This window comes from Corvus hawaiiensis, chromosome 28 (assembly GCF_020740725.1).
Source record: "Corvus hawaiiensis isolate bCorHaw1 chromosome 28, bCorHaw1.pri.cur, whole genome shotgun sequence".
NCBI classification, from domain to species: Eukaryota; Metazoa; Chordata; class Aves; order Passeriformes; family Corvidae; genus Corvus; species Corvus hawaiiensis.
This window is the reverse complement of record NC_063240.1, coordinates 5,323,650-5,342,089: the sequence shown is the minus strand read 5'-3', so window position 1 is coordinate 5,342,089 and position 18,440 is coordinate 5,323,650. Positions and strand designations below refer to the sequence as shown.

Sequence of the window (18,440 nt, the reverse complement as noted above, 5' to 3'; positions counted from 1 at the left end):
CCGAGGGGAAAGTGGTGACATCCCTGCAGGTCCCACCCTGACTCCGCTGGGGTCCCACTGCAGAGGGCTGATCCCAGCACCGAGCACGACACAGACTCGACCTGCACCAACATCTGGGCACATCTGGGCATCGCAGCGGGGTTACACTCAATGCCCACCCCAGAAATCCCACCGGAGAACGAGCGTTGCTGCACCCAGCAGGTGACAGCCACCATGGGGACACCGGGTGACACCGGGATGCTCCGTGTCCGGCATCCCCCAGCCCACACTGCCCTGACGGACAGGAATTGCTGCTTAATTTCCGGCTCCCTTTCCCCTTCCCACCCCCGCCGTGATTTACCTCTCCCCAGAGGAGCCCAAAAGCTGTAAACACACTTTTATTTGTCAGTCGTGTCCCCGCAGCCGCGCGGCTGTTGGGAAGGTAATAAATGATTCCGGTCCTCTTGGCTTGATGATGTCGGGATTAGGAGCCCTACATATTTTATGGAAACCTCTACATGATCTTCCTTGATAAATCATTTAAATAGGAGTGTCTTTTCTTGGTGTGGGATATAAAATATTTACTGGAGCGGGTGAAGGCTGTTCATCCGTGTTTACCCTCCCGCTTCCCAGCCCGGCGCTGGTGACAAACAGCTCAGCCCTTCACCGGCTCAATGGCACCTCGGCTGTGACACCGGGACGGGCTCCTTGGGGTTGAAAGCTGGGAATTTTGGGGATTTATGTGTTCCTCCAGCTGCGTTTTGTTGCGAAAAGAAGTGATTTTGGTACAGGGTCAGAGCATCCTCCCCGTAGCCCCCGCCAGCCCCGTGCCAGGGCGTGTTTGCCACTGCGTGACCAGCTCCAGTCATCAAAACTGGGGTCCCCACCGGGATGGGAGATCCCTCAAGGGGAATTTTGGGGATCGCTGTGTTCCCTCAGCTGCTTTTCGTTGCAAAAAGAAGTGATTTTGGTGCAGCATCAGAGCATCCTCCCCATAGCACCCACCAGCCCCATGCCAGGGTGTGTTTGCCATGCCATGACCAGCTCCAGCCAGCAAAACCGGGATCACCACAAGGGTAGAAGCTCACCGAGGCGAATTTTTGGGACCAACGCATTCCCTCGGCTTCATTTTGTTGCAAAATGAAGTGATTTTGGTCCAGCACCCCGGAGCATCCTCCCTGCAGCACCCACCAGCCCCCTGCCAGGGAACGCTTCCCACCAGCTCCAACCTGCAAACCGGGCATTCCCCAGCAGCTCCCACATTCCCGGGGCTGGATCGCCCCATCCCTGCCCACCTCATCCCCACCTCCAGCCCCGGCAGCCTCCGCAGCGTCCTGCTCCCCTCTCCATTAGCATTCATCGCAATTCTTTTCATTTGTTACCTGGCAGGGGAATGAAAACACGTTGTTCCCCGCAGCGGGGGGTTTCCTACGGCGAGCCCCAACTTTTCAATCATTCCTTGGCAGCGCCGTGGCGGAGCGCGGCCCCCCCGCCCCCCGGGCAGGAGCCGGCGCTATTAAAAGGCTCACCCAGGGGCATGTATTTTCCATAAGACGCCGTGTACATGCTGTGCAACATTCAGGAGGATCATGCTGGAGCAATTGGTCCGGATATAATGCCGGTTACCTTGCGAGAGAGGAGCTCCGAGGGGAATGGATGCTCGCTCCGTGCCTGGGGGAGAAATCGCTCCCCGGCAAAGCTCGGGGGCTGCGAGGCGGATGCTCGGCACCAGGTCCGCGTCTGCCGCCAGCCAGACCGGGCTTGGGATGGCGGCAAAGGCGCAGGGGAGGTGGCCTGGGGGTGGGTGGGATGCAGTGACCTCCCGAGGTGCGCTCACCCATCGCATCCATGGGATATTGGGAAGAAATCCTTCCCTGTGAGGGAAGGGCGAGGCACTGGAATGGATTTCCCAAAGAAGCTGTGGCTGCCCCATCCCTGGAAGTGACCAAAGCCAGGTTGGACAGGGCTTGGAGCAACTTGGGACAGTGGAAGGTGTCCCTGCCCATGGCGGGGCATGGAATGAGATGGGCTTTAAGGTCCCTTCCCACCCAAACCATTCTGGCATTTGCTGATTCGATGATTCCCAGGAATCCTCCACGGACGGGGGGGCTGCAGCAGCCCCCTCCCATCCCTCCACCACCCTCCCTCCGCCCCCCGCGCCCCCTCCTCTCCCCGGGGTGCGGGGGGAATTAACAGCTGAACAAAACTAAATGTCCAGTGGCCTGAAAAGTGCCATTTCCTGCGCGCGGGGCCCCAGCGGCCAGGGCTGAGCACAATTACACACCCGGCTGGGCCGGCTCCTGCAAATCGATGGCCACAAAGGGCTGGGGGTCTGTTACCTGCCTCCCCTGGCACCCCCACCCGCCTGCCAGGGCCAGGCACGGCCCCGCATCCCGGTCCGCCGGGGGGGAGCGGCGGTGCCGGCTGGGAGCCGCTGTTGTCTCCTCGCCTCCCCGCTCTCCTCTCCCGCGCTGTTTCCATAAATCATCCCCCGCTCTGGGATTCTCCAGGTGCTCCGCAGCTGGCAGCTTGTTACAGGAGCGTTCCCGCTTGTATCGCTTGTACCTATCAGGAGATAAGGATGGGAGGAGAGGCACGGCCGGGGCAGGCGGGGAGGGGGCGGCGGTGACAGCCGGAGCGGACACAGCGGCAGGAGGGACATCCTGCATCCCCCTGCGAGCTGGACCCGGGGCAGGAGCCCCCGCCGGAGCTGCTGCAGGGACGTGACGGAGCCCGGGAGGTGCCGGTGAGCCCGCGGTGAGCACAGAGGGCTGCGGGGTGTCGTGGTGGTCCCTGCGTGGGACGGGACAGGGGGACACGGGGGTGAAACCTCCCAGCCCTGCTGCAGCTGAGTCTGAGCTCGAAGGGGACCGGTGGCCACTGTGCCAGCCTCGGTGGCCACCGTGCTAATCTCAGCGGCCTCTTTGCCAGCTCCATCTGGGAGCCCGAGCCTTGCAGCACCCCACAACGCCACGAGGGACCGAGGGTGGCCAGGGGACAGGCTGGCCACTGGGAATTTGTTTCAATGGAGCAAACTGAAGCTGGATGCCGGGAAAAAGGGTCATTTTTAGCCCAGGATGCTCCCTGATCTGCCTGGAGCAGCCACGGGGAGGGCTCGGCCTCCTGGTGAACAGTTCCCTTGGCACATGGTGGCCATGGTTGCCCCACGCCACAGTAGCATCCCTGCTGGAACAGGCACCTTCGAGGCACAAACTGGAAAAATCCCTCTGGAAAGCCCGGCAGGGATGGGAGCTGTGTGGCTGAACGTTCCTGGAGCGAGGACCAGGGGAGGGAGGGAACTGGGGATCATCCTGAGCCTCCCCACGGTGCAAACCTGGACCACAACACCGGGACTGGGGGGGCTGCACACCCTGCGCTCTCCACAGCCGGAATCTCGCAGCAGGTGGGATATTCCACGGGCCAGCGGAGCACGGAGCACCCGCTGCCTCCAGGGGATTAAATGAAAAAAAAAAACCCGATTAATGCCGAAATGCTGAAAGGGAGCGAGGAGCAGCGGGAGCGGAGATCTCGGAACGGTGAACTCCGGGATCCCCACTGGAGGATCAGGATCCGTGGGAGTCCTGGAGCAGGTGGGGAGCAGGCTGGCACCTCCCAGCCTGGCTCCATGGAATCAGCCCCAATTATCAGCTGGAACGACCCAGCTCTGCTCATATCCCGATATTGGTGGGATGGGGATCCCGCAGGCCAACAGGATCCAGCACACGGAGCATCCAGGCCCGGCCCAGCTCTCCATCACCACCACTCCCCACATCAAACCTCGATGCCTCTGCATGAGCGACGGGCTCTAAATGATCCCATTCAGGCCCTAAAGCCCCACGACTCCATTAATTAATTACTAACGATGATCCGTCTCAGCCTCGCGCCTGCCCGTTCGCTATTTTTACCTATTTCCAACCCCCAGCGTTAAAAAAATCATGAGCCCGGTCTCAGAAAACCTCCTGAGCCGGTCTAAAAATTCCCTCTTTGGTCAATCCCTGCCGGGCTCTTTCACTGGTGGTTCCCAGTGCCGGCGGTGACGGCGGAGCTGGAGGTGGCACCCACGTCCCCGGCGGTGGGTGGCATCGCTCCCGCTCCTGGCACACATATGGCCCTTATTAAAAAGCAAAATTAGTCTCTCACCCTCTGGTGGCAAAACTTCAGAGCTCGGATCAGCTGTGGGAGCCTCTATTAATTACCAGCGGGTTGTTCCTATTGCTGCTAATTACGCTGGAATAGGCATAAAACGCAGGGAAGGAGCGTGGGCCGCTCTGAAAAAGTTTAGGATTTAAGGAAAAAAAGAGCAGAGGATGCTCGTGATGCCACCTCAGAGCAGCCTGTCCTGGCTTTGGTGGCCTGCCAGGATGTCACCTGTAGGGGTCTCGTTCCTGGGGAAACTGAGGCAGCAGCAGGTGAGGAGCCGGGGCTGCGGGAGTTGCCAGCCCGGAGCGCCCACCCGCCAGGCAGCCTCGCCTCCTATAATTAAGTACTATCAACAACCGCATATTAATTAATTTAATATCCATTATTATTAATTAACAGGGTAATTAAATCCTTCCCGTAATTAACACACCACCCAGCAGAGAGGTCTGGCTGCAGAGCCCTGGTGTACCGAGGCAAAGGGGCTGCACGGGGAGCGAGGATGGACTCCCTGGAGCCAGAGCCCTCCGGGGGGACAATCCCAGACCCTCCCCCCCTTCAGGGGGACACGGAGCCGCACAGAGAGGGAGAAGTGATTCCTCAAAGCAAGGGCCTCACACGACATTTATTTGTATTTTATTATAAAAAAATACAGAATCCAAATGGGGGGGGGGGTGAGAGATCCGGTTACCATCAGCACGACGTCGAGGACGAAAGCGGAAATGTCGAAGGACGGAGCGAGGCGCGACGGGGACCAGCACGGGGCGGGGTGGGGACAGCACCGAGGGCAGGGGGGGCTGCTCTAGGGAACCCTCAGCCCTCCCCCACCGCCGGCCCCGCCACCGCCTCCGTCCTTCCACTCTCCCACAGTCGCTGTACACAATATAGATATTTATATATATAATCTATATATATATAAAACACAGACCGAAGGCCAGGCGGGTGCTGCCGGCTCCGCGTCGGAGCCCGGTGGGTGCCCCCCGCGTCCCCCCCTCCCCCCATAAACACAATGCTTTTGTCACCTTCGGGAACCACGACCTGGTCTGGACACACGGGACAGGGACAGGGACGGCAGGGAATGCGATTTTTTTTTTTTTTTTTTCTTTTTTCTTTTTTTTGTCATTTTCCTTTTTTTTGTAATTTTTTTCCCCCTTTTTTTTTTTTTTTGGATGGTCGAGATGAGCTTATTGCGAGATTCCAGCTTCCTAGTCTAAAAAATAAAAATAAAATAAAAATAAGATAAACCCTTCCATAAAATCCATTCTCAACAATACATAAAAAAAACCGCTCACAGTATAGCGCTGTATGTACAGGGATGGAGCCCCCCGGTCGGGGGAAGGACCGGGATCCACTTGGAATTAGGGGGCTCCAGCCGGGTCTGAGCCCATCTCCGGCATCCCCCAGGACCACCGAACCCCCTGGGAATAGGGGGGTTCTGCGGGATGGGCACAGGACCCCCCCAAGGTGGGACAGCCCCAGATTTAAGGCGAGGAGGGGTCAGACCCCGGGGCTGTGGGGTGACCCCTCCCTGGGGACCTGCCACCCCTGGGGTCAGGGCCAACCTCGGCGAGGGGGAATTGGGGGGGGAGGGGGGCTTCACTTATTAATGCAAAGGAAAAGGGAAAAATCCCCAAGCCCAGCCCTGGAATGTCGGGGGACAACGGGGTGACCATGAGGGAGCACCAGGATGGTCCCGCACGCGGCCGCCGGCCCCCCCATGGGGTGTCCTGTACCCCCAAGGCATCGGGGGGACACAGAGCAGGGCAGAGGAGGAAAATCCATGGCACACACTCCTCCTGCCCCAGCGCCGGCCAAACGCCCTCGGAGCGATGCCCACGGCTGGGCGAGCCCGGCCCGCCGGCTCCCAGCGCCCGGCGGTGCTCCCCGTGCCTGCCGGCCATTCCCGGCATTCCCAGTGCCGGCCATTGGCAGTGCCAGCCCTTCCCGGTGCTCCCAGTGCCAATCTTCAGTGCCAGCTGTCCCCAGTGCTCTCCATGCCGCTGGTCACTCTCGGTGCTCCCGGCGCTGGCCATTCCTGCTGCTCTCCATGTCAGCCGTCCCTGGTGCTCTCTACTCCGGCCATTCCCAGCTCTCCATGCCGGCCATCCCAGTGCTCCCTGTCTCAGCTGACCATTCCCGCTGCTCTCCACGCCGGCCATCCCGGTGTCCCCATGCCACCTGTCCCCAGTGCTCTCCTTGGCTGCATCCAGTTTCCTTTGCTGCTCACGGAGCCGCCCCGGTGTCCCATGGGGACAGCGGTGACATCCTTGGCACAAGTGGAGGGGACAGGGTGACCCTCTGGGCACTCAGAGGGGGCTGTGTCCATCCAGGCTCCCCGTGCCTGGGGCAGGGGGTGGCCGGGAGTGGCGGGTCCGGCTCCGTGACGTCCTGCAGCCGGGCTGGGAAGGAGTCCGTGCCCATGGAGCCAGCGGCACCATCGCTGTGTCCGGTGGTCCCGGTGCTGCCACTGGCTCTGCCCGCAGTGGGGACAAAAGGGGCTCAGCGTGGGGGCTGAGCCCGGCCCGTGCGGGTCAGTCTGGCAGCGGGGGGACCCGACGGGAACAACCCAACAAATAAAAATAAAAATCTTTTTTCTTTAAAAAAAAAACCAAAACCAAAACCAAAACTCAAAGAAAAAACCCAAACGGACGAGGACTCTGTATTTGGTCTAGAAATGTAAAAAGCGACGCCCCGCCGGGACAGCCGGAGCTGCAGGGCAGGGATGGAAGTCGGGATCCATCCCCCACGACAGCCCGGCACCGCTCCCGGCGGGACGGCCGTGCCCACGGCGGGGACTTGAGGCGGCGGCAGGATCCTCGCCGGCAGCACCGACCCTCCCTGGGCACCATCCAGGCGATTCGGGGCGGGCAGGATCCGTCCCCGGGCCGCTCCCGCCCCGCGGAGCCGCTCCCGGCGCGTCGGTGTCGGTGCTACGAGACCAGGAGCGTCCAGACGACCGGAACCACCGCCAGCGCCGCCGGCGGCACCCTGAGGCTGCAGCAGGAGTTGTTGCTGGTGAAAATGGGCTCCGGGGATTCGTAGAGGGAATCGTCTATGGAAAAGGAAGGAAGAGAGGGAGGGGTGAGCCGGGGGGATGGCAGCGATCCGGGCTGGATCCAGAGGCGCGGTGATGCTCGGCACCCCGGGATTGGGATCTGGCAGCATTCCCGCAGCCATGAGCCGGGCACTGACCCCTCCCCAAATCCCAGCTTCCCCAAAAGTGCTGCTGCCACCGCCGGGACCTGACACGGGGACACCCAAGTGTGGCTCCGGCCACGGGGACAGGCGGCGTGGGAACGCCGAGGGTGCTCCGCAGGGTGGGCGAGGGCACAGAGAGCTCCCTTTTAACGGGATTAGGGAGCCTTGTACCCCGTCCCCGTGTGCCAGGGGCAGGTGGCACTGTCCCGGGGAACTAGCTGAGGATGGACCCGCTCGGGGCAGGGACACCCCTTGCCCACAGCCCGGGGGTCCCAGGAGCAGCCAGGAGCACATGGGGGACACAGGGGACCGCATGTGAACACTCTGCAGGCTCAGCTCACTCCAATTTGTCACTGGATTATGGATTTTTATGGACCTGGAGGCAGGAGAAGCAGAGCCTGGTCCTGCCTAGGGATGCTCCATCGCTCCACCCACCCCATCCCCCTGTCCCCCCCCAATTCCAGAGGGTCCCCCATGCCGGGATGAGGCTTCCAGACTCATCCCAGGGCCAAACTCAGTCAAGGGCTGCCCCCTCAGGGACCTCCCACCATCCCCCAGGCCCAGCCCCTCTCCCCCTTCCCTTCCCCTCGGCAAAACAGAACAAAATCCCAATATTATTAAAATACTAAAAAATAATATCGGGAGAGATTTCTTTCCCTCCCCTTGCCCTGAACGGAACATGATGAGTTTTTACAGATGGTTCCATTATGCTGGGTTTTATTTTAAAGCCACCAAAGGAAGGGAGGCGAGAGCCATCGGTTACCCGGTGACATTCCGCTGTCCCCGGGGAGAGCCGCTGCCACTTGCTAATTACACGTTAACAGGAGAAGAAAATTATTAATTTGTTTTTTTTAAATGGCTGATTTATGCGAGTCGGAAAAGTAGCCACTGAGCAGGGATGATTATTGTTATTCTTCTTTTTTTTTTTCCCCCTCTGTCTCTCTGTCTGGACAGCGCTGAGGTGGCTCCAACAGGGCTGTGGGGCCCTGTCCCCGTCCCCGTCACCATCAAGGGCCACCACTCACCCTCAACCCATGGGGAAGGACCTGGGGACCCCCCCAAGGGCCCCCCAAACCTCTCACTTACTTGTTGGCCGAACATAAACCTTCAGCTTCAGGCAGGGCCTGTCCACCGTGTTCGGGGGGGACGCAGCTGCGGGAGGAAAAGGGGACAAAGGGGGTGGGTTGTGGGGACAGCGGCAAAACGAGGGTCAAGGCACTGAATAAAAATAATAAACATTGGGAGAAAGGGAGGAATCGCAGCAATTATCGAGGTGATAGTTCCTCTCAGGATGAGAAAATGGGATTTTTTTATATATATAAAGAGATTTAATTTTCTCTCTTTTTTTTTTTTTAATAAAGCAGAGCGTTTTTTTTACCCTTCCCTTTTCTTTTCCATTTTGGCTCTGCGCCCCATGGGGGGAAGGAGAAGGTGCTGAGGTGAGCAGGACCATGAGCATCTAACCTCCATCCCAGCTCCATCCCAGCTCCATCCCAGCTCCATCCTAACTCCATCCCATCTCCATCCCAGCTCCATCCCAACTCCATCCCAGCTCCATCCCAGCCCCATCCCAGCTCCATCCCAGCTCCATCCTAACTCCATCCCATCTCCATCCCAGCTCCATCCTAACTCCATCCCATCTCCATCCCAGCTCCATCCCAACTCCATCCCAGCTCCATCCCAGCCCCATCCCAGCTCCATCCCAGCTCCATCCTAACTCCATCCCAACTCCATCCCAACTCCATCCCAGCTCCATCCCAGCTCCATCCCAACTCCATCCCAGCTCCATCCCAACTCCATCCTAACTCCAACCCCAGCTGCTCCAGGACTGCTGCCAACCCTCCGTGGGGGTGTTTTTTTTACCCTCCCATTTTCTTTTCCTTTTTGGTGCCGCACCCCGTGGAGGGGGAAGGAGAAAACGCTGAACTGAGCAGCACCACGGGCATCCCACAGCATCCCATCCCATCCCATCCCATCCCATCCCATCCCACAGCATCCCATCCCACAGCATCCCATCCCATCCATCCCATCCCATCCCATCCCATCCCATCCCATCCCATCCCATCCCATCCCATCCCACAGCATCCCATCCCATCCATCCCATCCCATCCCATCCCATCCCATCCCATCCCATCCCATCCCATCCCATCCCATCCATCCCATCCCATCCATCCCATCCCATCCCACAGCATCCCACCCCATCCATCCCATCCCATCCCATCCCATCCCATCCCATCCCATCCCATCCCATCCCATCCCATCCCATCCTGCTGCATCCCAGCTCCATCCCCAGGGCCAGCGCGTGCCCTTGACCCGCTCCAGAGGCACGAGCGTGTCCCGGTGCCGGCGGGTTAATGGATTCCAACCCATGGGCTCGAGGAGGAGGTAATTTCTTTTCTTTCATGTCTGCTAAATACGGTTCCTCAAAGAGGCATAATTTCTAATGTTCCGCATGACGGGAATTCTAACCGGGTTAGCAATGATCAGCTTCCCATTTACTCCTGTGTAATCTCTCCCTAACGACATTAAAAAATAAAAAAAAAAATAAAAGAAAAGAAAAAAAAATAAAATAAAATAAAAGCGGGGGGGGCAGAGTTGGTGGGGGGAAAGAGAGAGAGAGAGTTGTGGCCGCAGTTATTGCGCCGGTGACATTTTACAGGGGGGAAGAGAGAGGGGGGAAATGGTAATTTAATATAGATAAAAGGAACAAATTAAGTGGGCTGAAAACAGCTGCTTTAGGAAAAAGAGGAGGAATGATAAGGTGGAGGAGCGCGGCCGTGGCTCCGGCGAGGACGGCGGGGTTGGGGTCGCGTTGCCTCGTTTGGGTTTGGGTTTTATTCCAGGACCTGCTCCCAGCACCGCTGGATTATTTTTCCAGTGGGTTCTTCTTCCCCTCCTGCCCCTGCAGACGCTCTGGAGGTGGAAATTCCCTCCCAGGGGCCCTCGTCCTGCAGCCAGAGCTGGAGCTTCCTCCAGAGCAGGTGGGGCAGTTCAGGAGTCAGGTATGGGTGAGAAAGGGAGCACGGATTTGGGAGAGCAGAGGGATACATGGGAATGCATGGGAGAGAGCATGGGAATTACATGGGAGGGCATGGAATAAATGGGAGAGCACAAGTGTACACAGGAGAGCACAGGAATTATACGAGAGCACAGAAATGCACAGAGAGCATGGGAATAGATGGGAGAGCATGGGAATTACATGGGAGAGCATGGAACATATGGGAGAGCACATGAATTTCGTGTGAGAGCATGGGAATACACAGGAGAGAATGGGAATACACATGAAAACACGGGAATTCATGTGAGAGCATGGGAATTGCATGTAAGAGCATGGAATACGTGGGAGAGCTCAAAAATGACACACGAGAGCACGGGAATTACATGGGAGAGCACAGGAATTACATGGGAGACCATGGGAATATTTGCGAGAGCACAAGAATACACAGGAGATCACTGCCTGGGGCCATTCCCAGTGCCATTCCCACTGGGATGAGACCAGTGCCCCTGGACAATCCTGGTCACTCTCATGCCCAGGGCTGTGACCCAGCCCCAGCGCAGGTTTCCATGGGATATTTACCCTGAGCCGGATGCGCTGCAGTTTTGGGGGGATTCTGCAGCATTTTGGATCACCAACGCAAACCGAGCCAGCGGGACACCCCTGCGATACTCCCACCCCGTCCCCACCCCAACTCACAGATGTAGTAGTACTCGTGGCCGGGTCGGAACTCGAAGCCCAGCGAGAATGGGGTGAAGAGCTGGAACTTCTCGGAGAACTTGAGGGGCCCGTTGGGGGAGTCGGGGCGGTTGCACTCCCAGCGCTTGAAGCCGCGCTGCCGGTGGTCGCAGGACGCGTGGCCCTCGTAGTTGACCATGTAGAGGATGTACCTCTCCATCCGCTCCGGCAGCGGCTCCTCGTAGTGCGGGCAGTAGATGTCCAGGTAGTCGTTGATGCTCACCTCCACCGTGTAGTCCCCGCGGTGGAACCTGTGTGGAAGTGGGGTCACTGCGTCACAAACTCGTTCTCGCTCATTTGGAGACCCCCCCCCCCCCATCCCCGCCCCCGGCACGCTGGAATCACGGGATCGCGCCATGGTTTGGTTTGGAAGGGACCTTAAAGCTCATCCAGTCCCCAAGGGTGTTCTGTTCCTGTGCCCTGCTTGGTGTCCTGGGCTGGAACTCTGCCAAAGCTGCTCTTTTTGGGACTGAAAGGGCTCTTGTTTTGCAGGAATGAGCCAAGGAGAACCATTCCTGGGAGATCGAGTGGTGCCTCCAGCTGATCCTGGACTATTGGATCTGAGTGGGAGGAGCAGGTGACCACAGGATCGTGGAATCCCAGGACGGTTTGGGTGGGAAGGGACCTTAAAGCCCATCCAGTCCCAGCCTGCCATGGGCAGGGACACCTTCCACTGTCCCAGGGTGCTCCAAGTCCCATCCAACCTGGCCTTGGGCACTTCCAGGGGTCCAGGGACAGCCAGGGCCTCTCCATGCTGTGATCCAAGGCCTGATCCCACCCCAACACCCCCATTAACCTCCGGATTAACCGAGATCCTCTTTGTTTCACGCCAACAGACCGGCACCACTTGGTAGGAAATCACACAAAAACGATTATTCCCGGCAGCGCTGGCATCGCTGCAGCCCAGCGCCACAATCCCGGTATCATTGGCATTCTTGGCACCGATTATCCAAGAGATTAAGGGATTAGCAGCGCTGGAGAACTCTGTGGCACACGCCAGCAATCTCCCTCCAGCTCCTTGGGGCGGCCCCTGTGACCCCCTCCCCAAATTCCAGACCCCCGGCACTGCAGCTGGTGGAGCTTGAGGCCAAATTCACCGTTCCCCCCCGGCAGCTTGGCTCCCCCTCCTCGTCGAGTGAGGTTTTTTCCTAACCAATTGAAGGCTCCCCCCAGCAGGAAACCCCCCAAAACCTCGGCACCCCACAGCTCCAGGGCTTGGCCAGCGACTGGAGGGGTCAGCGCGGCCCTGATGGGTTGGGGACAGTGACCACAACCCCCTCAACCTCCCAAAGCAACAACCTGGGGTTCCCAAACACCTCCTGAGGCTGTGGCAGCTGCTGAGACGGCCTCAACTCATCCGGAGACACCCCAAAAGTGCATCGCCATCCCCAGGGTGGGACGGTGGCGGAGAGTGACCCCAAAAAGGGAAGGGGGGGAAGAAGGGAGGCGGTGTGGGGACGGGGGGGGTCCTGCAGCCCCCTTCCAGCTCATTACCTGCCTCATAAGCTCTCTGATCACACAGGGAACGCGCTAATTAAGGAGCAGGGTTTCTCCCTCTCCTTCCCTCTCCTTTCCCGAGCCAGTTGTGCCAACCCTGCCCCTGGCAAGGTAACATTGGAAAATGTAAAATTAATACAAAGGGCTGGAATTTACTGGGAAACAATTTTCAAACGCAGGGAGAACAATAAAAAATATTTAAAGGGAAAAAACCAACAAAAAATCCTTCTTCTCGCTGCCTTTTATTTTAAAAAATTATTTATTTTAATGATCGTTACTAAAGCCCAAGCAAAGGCGGGAGGGGCCCCCACGTATCAGGGGAATAATAATAATAATAATTATTATATTTTTGGGAAAAACTCACTTCGAGGGCCTTCGTCTGCCTGACAAATTGCTGAATTAAAGCTGATTAAAGCTAAATAATGGCCCAGACAGAGACGGGTGCGGGGGGGATGCGGGGAGGGGGTCACACTCCTTTGGGGGGATGTGGGAAGGGGGTGACACTCCTTCGGGTGTGGGGGGTCTGTGGGGACCCCCAGCACAGTGCACCCCACTCTGCATGGGGTCCTGGGCTCCCCCAGTGCACCCCAGTTTGATGCTGTGGGATGGCGATGATCCCAGCACCAGGGCCGGTGCCACGGGATTGGGATGATCCCATCACCCACGATAACACCATAGATGGGGATGATCCCATCACCAGGGCTGGTGCCATGGGCCAGGCATGATGCCATGGGATGGGGATGATCCTGTCACCAGGGGCGACACCATGGGATGAGGACAATTCCATCACCAGGGATGATGCAGTGGGATGGGGATGACTCCATAGGATGGGAATGACGCCATGGGATGGGAATGATCCTGTCACCATGGCTGATATCACAGGATGGGGATGATGCCACAGGATGGGGATGATCTCATGGGATGATCCCATCACCAGGGACGACACCATGGGATGAGGACAATTCCATCACCAGGGATGATGTCACCGGATGAGGATGATCCCACCACCAGGGATGACACCACGGGATTGGGGATGACACCATGAGACGATCTCATCCCCAGGGATGACGCCATGGGATGAGGACAATGCCATCACCAGGGATGATGCCACAGGATGAGGATGATCCCACCACCAGGGATGACACCATGGGATTGGGGATGACACCATGAGACGATCTCATCCCCAGGGATGATGCCGTGGGATGAGGACAATGCCACCACCAGGGATGATGCCACAGGATGGGGATGACACCATGGGATGGGGATGATCCCACCACCAGGGATGTACACCGGGACAACCCACGGCCTGGCAGCACACGCTCCATGGATATCCCGGCTCTGGATCTCCGTGCTCCTACCCTCCGGCACCGCGGGGCCCCAGCACAGGACATGTCACCCACCAATCCCGGCTTTGCATCACTGTGACATCCCTTCCCCTTCCACGACAGGAGCACGAATCCACCGGAGGGAAATTGTCCGGAATTCAAATCTCGGAGCTGGTGAAGGCCCTTTGCCAGTACCCACCCCCTGTGTCCACGTGCCATGCCGGGCAGGGTGGCATCTCCATGCTGGAAGCACATTGGCTTCCCAAGTTTTTACCTCTTGGATATTCACCGTGGAGGGGAAAATCCCTTCCGAGAGGCACCTGCAGATGGAAACCCCTGGTCCCTGCAGGGCAGAGCCAACCAGGAGAGCAAATCCCACACCCAGACCTTAGTCCTGGTCCCCCAACCACAGCCAGTGCCTCAGTTTCCCCTCGGAGCAGCAGCAGCATCCTCCCAGAATTTCCCAAATTCAGGCAGCGACCCAGAGCGGGAACAAAGCGGATTTGTCTCTCTACACCCTGCGAGACCAGCCAGTGTCCCAAGGGTTAAAGAATTCAGATTTTTCTTTCCTGAACAGCTTGAAAAGAGATATGATTGCGCCCGCTGGAATACGGGGTGGGGGGGGGATATTATGGATGGAAAAGAGCTATTTAAGCTGAGGAACGGTGTTGGCACATAAACAAATGGGTATAAACCGGCCATGAATAAATTGAGGCTGGAAATTAGGAGGTTTGGAACCATTGGGGGCCAGTCAGGGCTCACGGGGGCAGAGGGGCGAGGGGGGGAACTGGGGCAGGGGGGCCAGGTATAGGGTCCCCCCCGCTCCAAGGGCACCCGTCCTTGCAAGGCCAGGCGCTGAGAGACTTTAAAATCTCCCTTCCTCTTTCATCTCCCGAAATCTCCTTCATTCAAATAGTCACAGCGTGATCAGGAGTAATAAGCCTATTACAGAGCAAAATAAAACACAGCAGCTCCCCCCCCCCCCGCCCACCCCCCCAAACCAACCCCCCCCAGCCCTCCCACCCTCTCCGGGGCTATTAAACACAACCTGATGGAAATTCAGCTGTGGAGCAGCCAATGTCAACCCTCCCCAGCTCCCCCAGCCCTGCCGAGGTGTCCCCCACCTCAGGAAATGGGGACAAAGCGGCTCCCGGAGCCGGGGGGGTGGCAGGGAAGTGCCCCTGGGGCGCAGGCGCCCACTGGCCCCTTCCAGCGGCTCCTTTCTCCATTAATCCCATTGCTCGGCTGGTTCCTGGCATGTCCGTGGCTGGGAATGGACTTCACGCCGGGAACGTTTAAGCCGGTTTTCCATCTGTTTCTCCTTCTCCTTGGGCAGCCCGAGCCCAGCGTCATCCCGCGGGGTGACAACGGCAGCGCCGGGCAGGAGCTGGACGGGGCCATCGGGGAGAACTGGGGCCATGTACTGGTCCTGGTGTCCCGGAGGCCGATCCATATTCCCTGCTCAGGAGGCAAAAGCCACTTACGGAGCTGGGAGGGGATGGAGCCGGATGCACCTGGACACCTGTGTCCACTCAGTTTTGGTCCAGAGGGCTCCGCCACCCCACACACCCCATCGCACTGCCCCATCCCACCACCCCACCAGAGCCAAGGTGGATTTTAACCGTGTTTCCAAATCCTTTCCATGGCGGAGAGCAAGCGTCCCCCGCACCGGCACCTCCCAAACTCCCTCCGGGCTGTGCCGGAGGATCCCAGCATCCCACCACGGCCAAGCCCTGGCGCTGGCAGGGATGAGACGACATTCAGGGGATGCCCTGTCCCCATCCATCCCAACCCCCGGGATGGTGGCAGTGATGAGTCCCGGTCCCCGGCGGCTCCGGCGCTGTCCCCGGTGCCACGGTGGGACAGAGCGGGGACGGCGTCGCGGCTCACGGAGCGCCAGTAATGCGGTCCGGAGGGACCCCGCCGTACACACAGCACCTAAATTATTTAATTTCTCCAAACTGCTGCACCTTTATAAATCATTAAAAGCTCCTTTTGATCTGTGTTAATGAGGTTTCCTGAGCGCGGGGCTGGGAAACGCTTCGGCGCCAGAAAGCGACGCTGCTGATTAAAAAAATAAAGAGGGGGCGAGCAGGAGTGTGGGGGGCGGGACGGGCACGGGCAGGGGGTGGGGGGCACGGAGAGGTGGGCACGGGGTGGGGGGCACAGGGGCTCCCCAGGGCCCAGCCAGGCTGTGGAGAGGATTTAGGGATGCCCGTCATGTTTATCTTCTTTCCCTTCTCTTTCTCTTCCCCTCTCTTCCCTTTCTCTTTCAGTTTCCCTTTCCTTTTCAGTTTCCCTTCCCCTCTCCCTTTCCTTTCTCCTTTCCCGGAGCTTTCCAGCCAGGGAATCCTGGGAACACGCTGGTCCCAGCTACCACCACATCCCTGGGAAATGCCAATGCCAACCAAACTATGGGCAGGGCTGGGGCTCTTCCTGGAGCTCTGGGAAACAATTTCCTCTTTGGGGAGCAGTGGGATGGGGTGAAGCCCCCCAGGGCTGTCACTGGGAGCCGTGGCCAGCGGGAGTGCCCGGTTCCAGCAGTGCCACCATCGGTGACCCCGCTGGTGACACCGTGGGAGCGGTGGCAGCGCCGCGGCGCCGACCCTGACAGCTTTAATGCCGATATTTATCTCGGCTCCAAACCTCCGAGCCCGGCTCCATATTCAGGAGCTCAATCACTGGGATCGGGAATAACGGTGACGGCTCCCGCCCATGGCAGCTGGGGTTGGGCTTAAGGTCAGCTGGCAGCCCTGGAGCTGCTCCGGTCGGGGACAGGGGTGGGGACGGGGATGGGAATGGGAATAGACACAAGGACAGGGATAGGGATGGAGATGGGGACAGGGATAGGGGTGGGAGTGGGGATAGAGACAGGGATGGGGATGGGGATGGAGATGGAGACAGGGATGGGGATGGGAATGTGGATAGAGACAGGGATGGGGACAGGGATGAGGATAAGAACAGGGATGGGGATGGGGATGGGAACAGGGAGAGGGATGAGGAGGAGAACCTCGATAGAGACAGGGATGGGGACAGGGATGAGGATAAGAATAGGGATGGGGATGGGGATGGGAACAGGGAGAGGGATGAGGAGGAGAACCTCGATAGAGACAGGGATGGGGATGGGGACTGGGGCAGGCATTGTGGGAAATGAATACAAATTCCACGCAGAACCAGGGGGCACTTCCCCAGCCTTGGCATCCCTGGAGCTGGTCAGGGACTGGCACTGGAACAGGGCAGCAGCACCCCCAGCCCGGCTCAGCCCGATGCTCCCGCAGCTCACACCTCCATTGACAGATATTTCCCTTTCCCTCCTTTTAAGGTAAATGACAGAAAATCCCAGGACAGCCATCAGCCTCCGAGGTAACCTCGTCCCGCCTCGGCCGCGTTCCCACAGGATTCAGCGGCTCCTGTTACCTGGGGCAACGGCGGGGAAATGACGGCTGGCATCTAAATTGCCATCATTATGCTCCGGAGCCAACACTCCCCATTTACACTTTATTGTCATCTTTTGCTTTAGGGAGATGCTGAGATATTACAGGATGGGGTGACAGAGCGGGATGAGATGGGATGCACGAGGAGAGAGGCGCGGAGATAAATGGGGACCCCCGGAGCTGTCATTTCAGCCTGTTTGCGGATCCAGAAGCGGAGCCGAGCCCGATCCCGCGGGCTGTGGGGAGGCTTTAGCGTGCAGAAGAAAATAAAATTTGTTTAAATGCAAGCGCCAGCCTGGCGGGGCCTGGGCACGTGGTACCCGGGAGAGGATTCCCACCAAAGCGGTGCCGAAAACACTGCGGAAGCAGCTCAGCCTCCTCCGGCTGCGGGGATGCTCGTGGGATAACGGGAACTGATCCTCACTGAGAGCTGGCACTGGGCTGTGACGGGTACCACATGTGGGGCTGGTACCCCATTGCCCCCCGGTACCCCTTTGTGGGGCTGGTACCCCAATATTGGATTGGCATCCCATTGTGGGGCTGGCACCCCATGACATCTGCACCCCACTGCCCCACTGGTACCCTGTTCCAGGGCAGGTACCCCATTATTAGGTTGGTATCCCATTGTGGCGCTGGCAACCCATTATTGAGCTGCCACCCTATTGTGGAGATGGCACCCCATTACATCTCCTGCACCCCATTGCACCCCATTCCAGGGCTGGCACCCCATTGCGGGGCCACCCCAAGGATACTCCTGGGCACCCCAAAGCAAAACCTGCTCTTGGTTCTCCAAATTCCAAGTTCATTCTCACTCCCCATCCCACTTTTTGCCAAATTGCACAAAGGAAATGCAAAGCCAAACTCGGGGTGCCACCCCCCACCATCCCCATCCCCACATGGGGACCGTGGTGAGACGGGGCCGGGGGAGCTGCTGGGGGCAGCGGGGGGAGGAACGGGGCCTTTCAAGTGTCTGCAGTGAAAAAAGAAAGAGAGAAAAAAGCAAAGAGTTCAAAAACTGAGCAGCTTTCCAAGGAAGAGCCGGGGCGGCTTCGCCCTCGGCCCCACTGCGCCGTGCACGGGATTGGGATTGGGAGATTCCTTCCCACACAATGCCTCCCTGAGTGGGACCCCGGAGTC

General features: G+C 58.6%; 1 protein-coding gene across 2 annotated transcripts in view; it reads right to left on the bottom strand.

The window, feature by feature from the left end:
• Positions 1–4,486: 4,486 nt before the first annotated feature.
• The window catches only part of EFNA2 (ephrin A2), a 40,964-nt gene continuing 27,010 nt past the window's right edge, over positions 4,487–18,440 (bottom strand). The window contains exons 2-4 of one of the 2 annotated variants that reach the window (XM_048288299.1): positions 11,009–11,298; positions 8,401–8,466; positions 4,487–7,168 (exon numbers count right to left, since the gene is read on the bottom strand). In XM_048288299.1, coding sequence (XP_048144256.1) covers positions 7,047–7,168; positions 8,401–8,466; positions 11,009–11,298 — 478 coding nt within the window. In that variant the 3' untranslated portion in view covers positions 4,487–7,046. Of the gene's footprint in view, positions 7,169–8,400; positions 8,467–9,576; positions 9,831–11,008; positions 11,299–18,440 lie in introns of those variants that run through there. The other variant, XM_048288300.1, reaches the window with a different exon arrangement.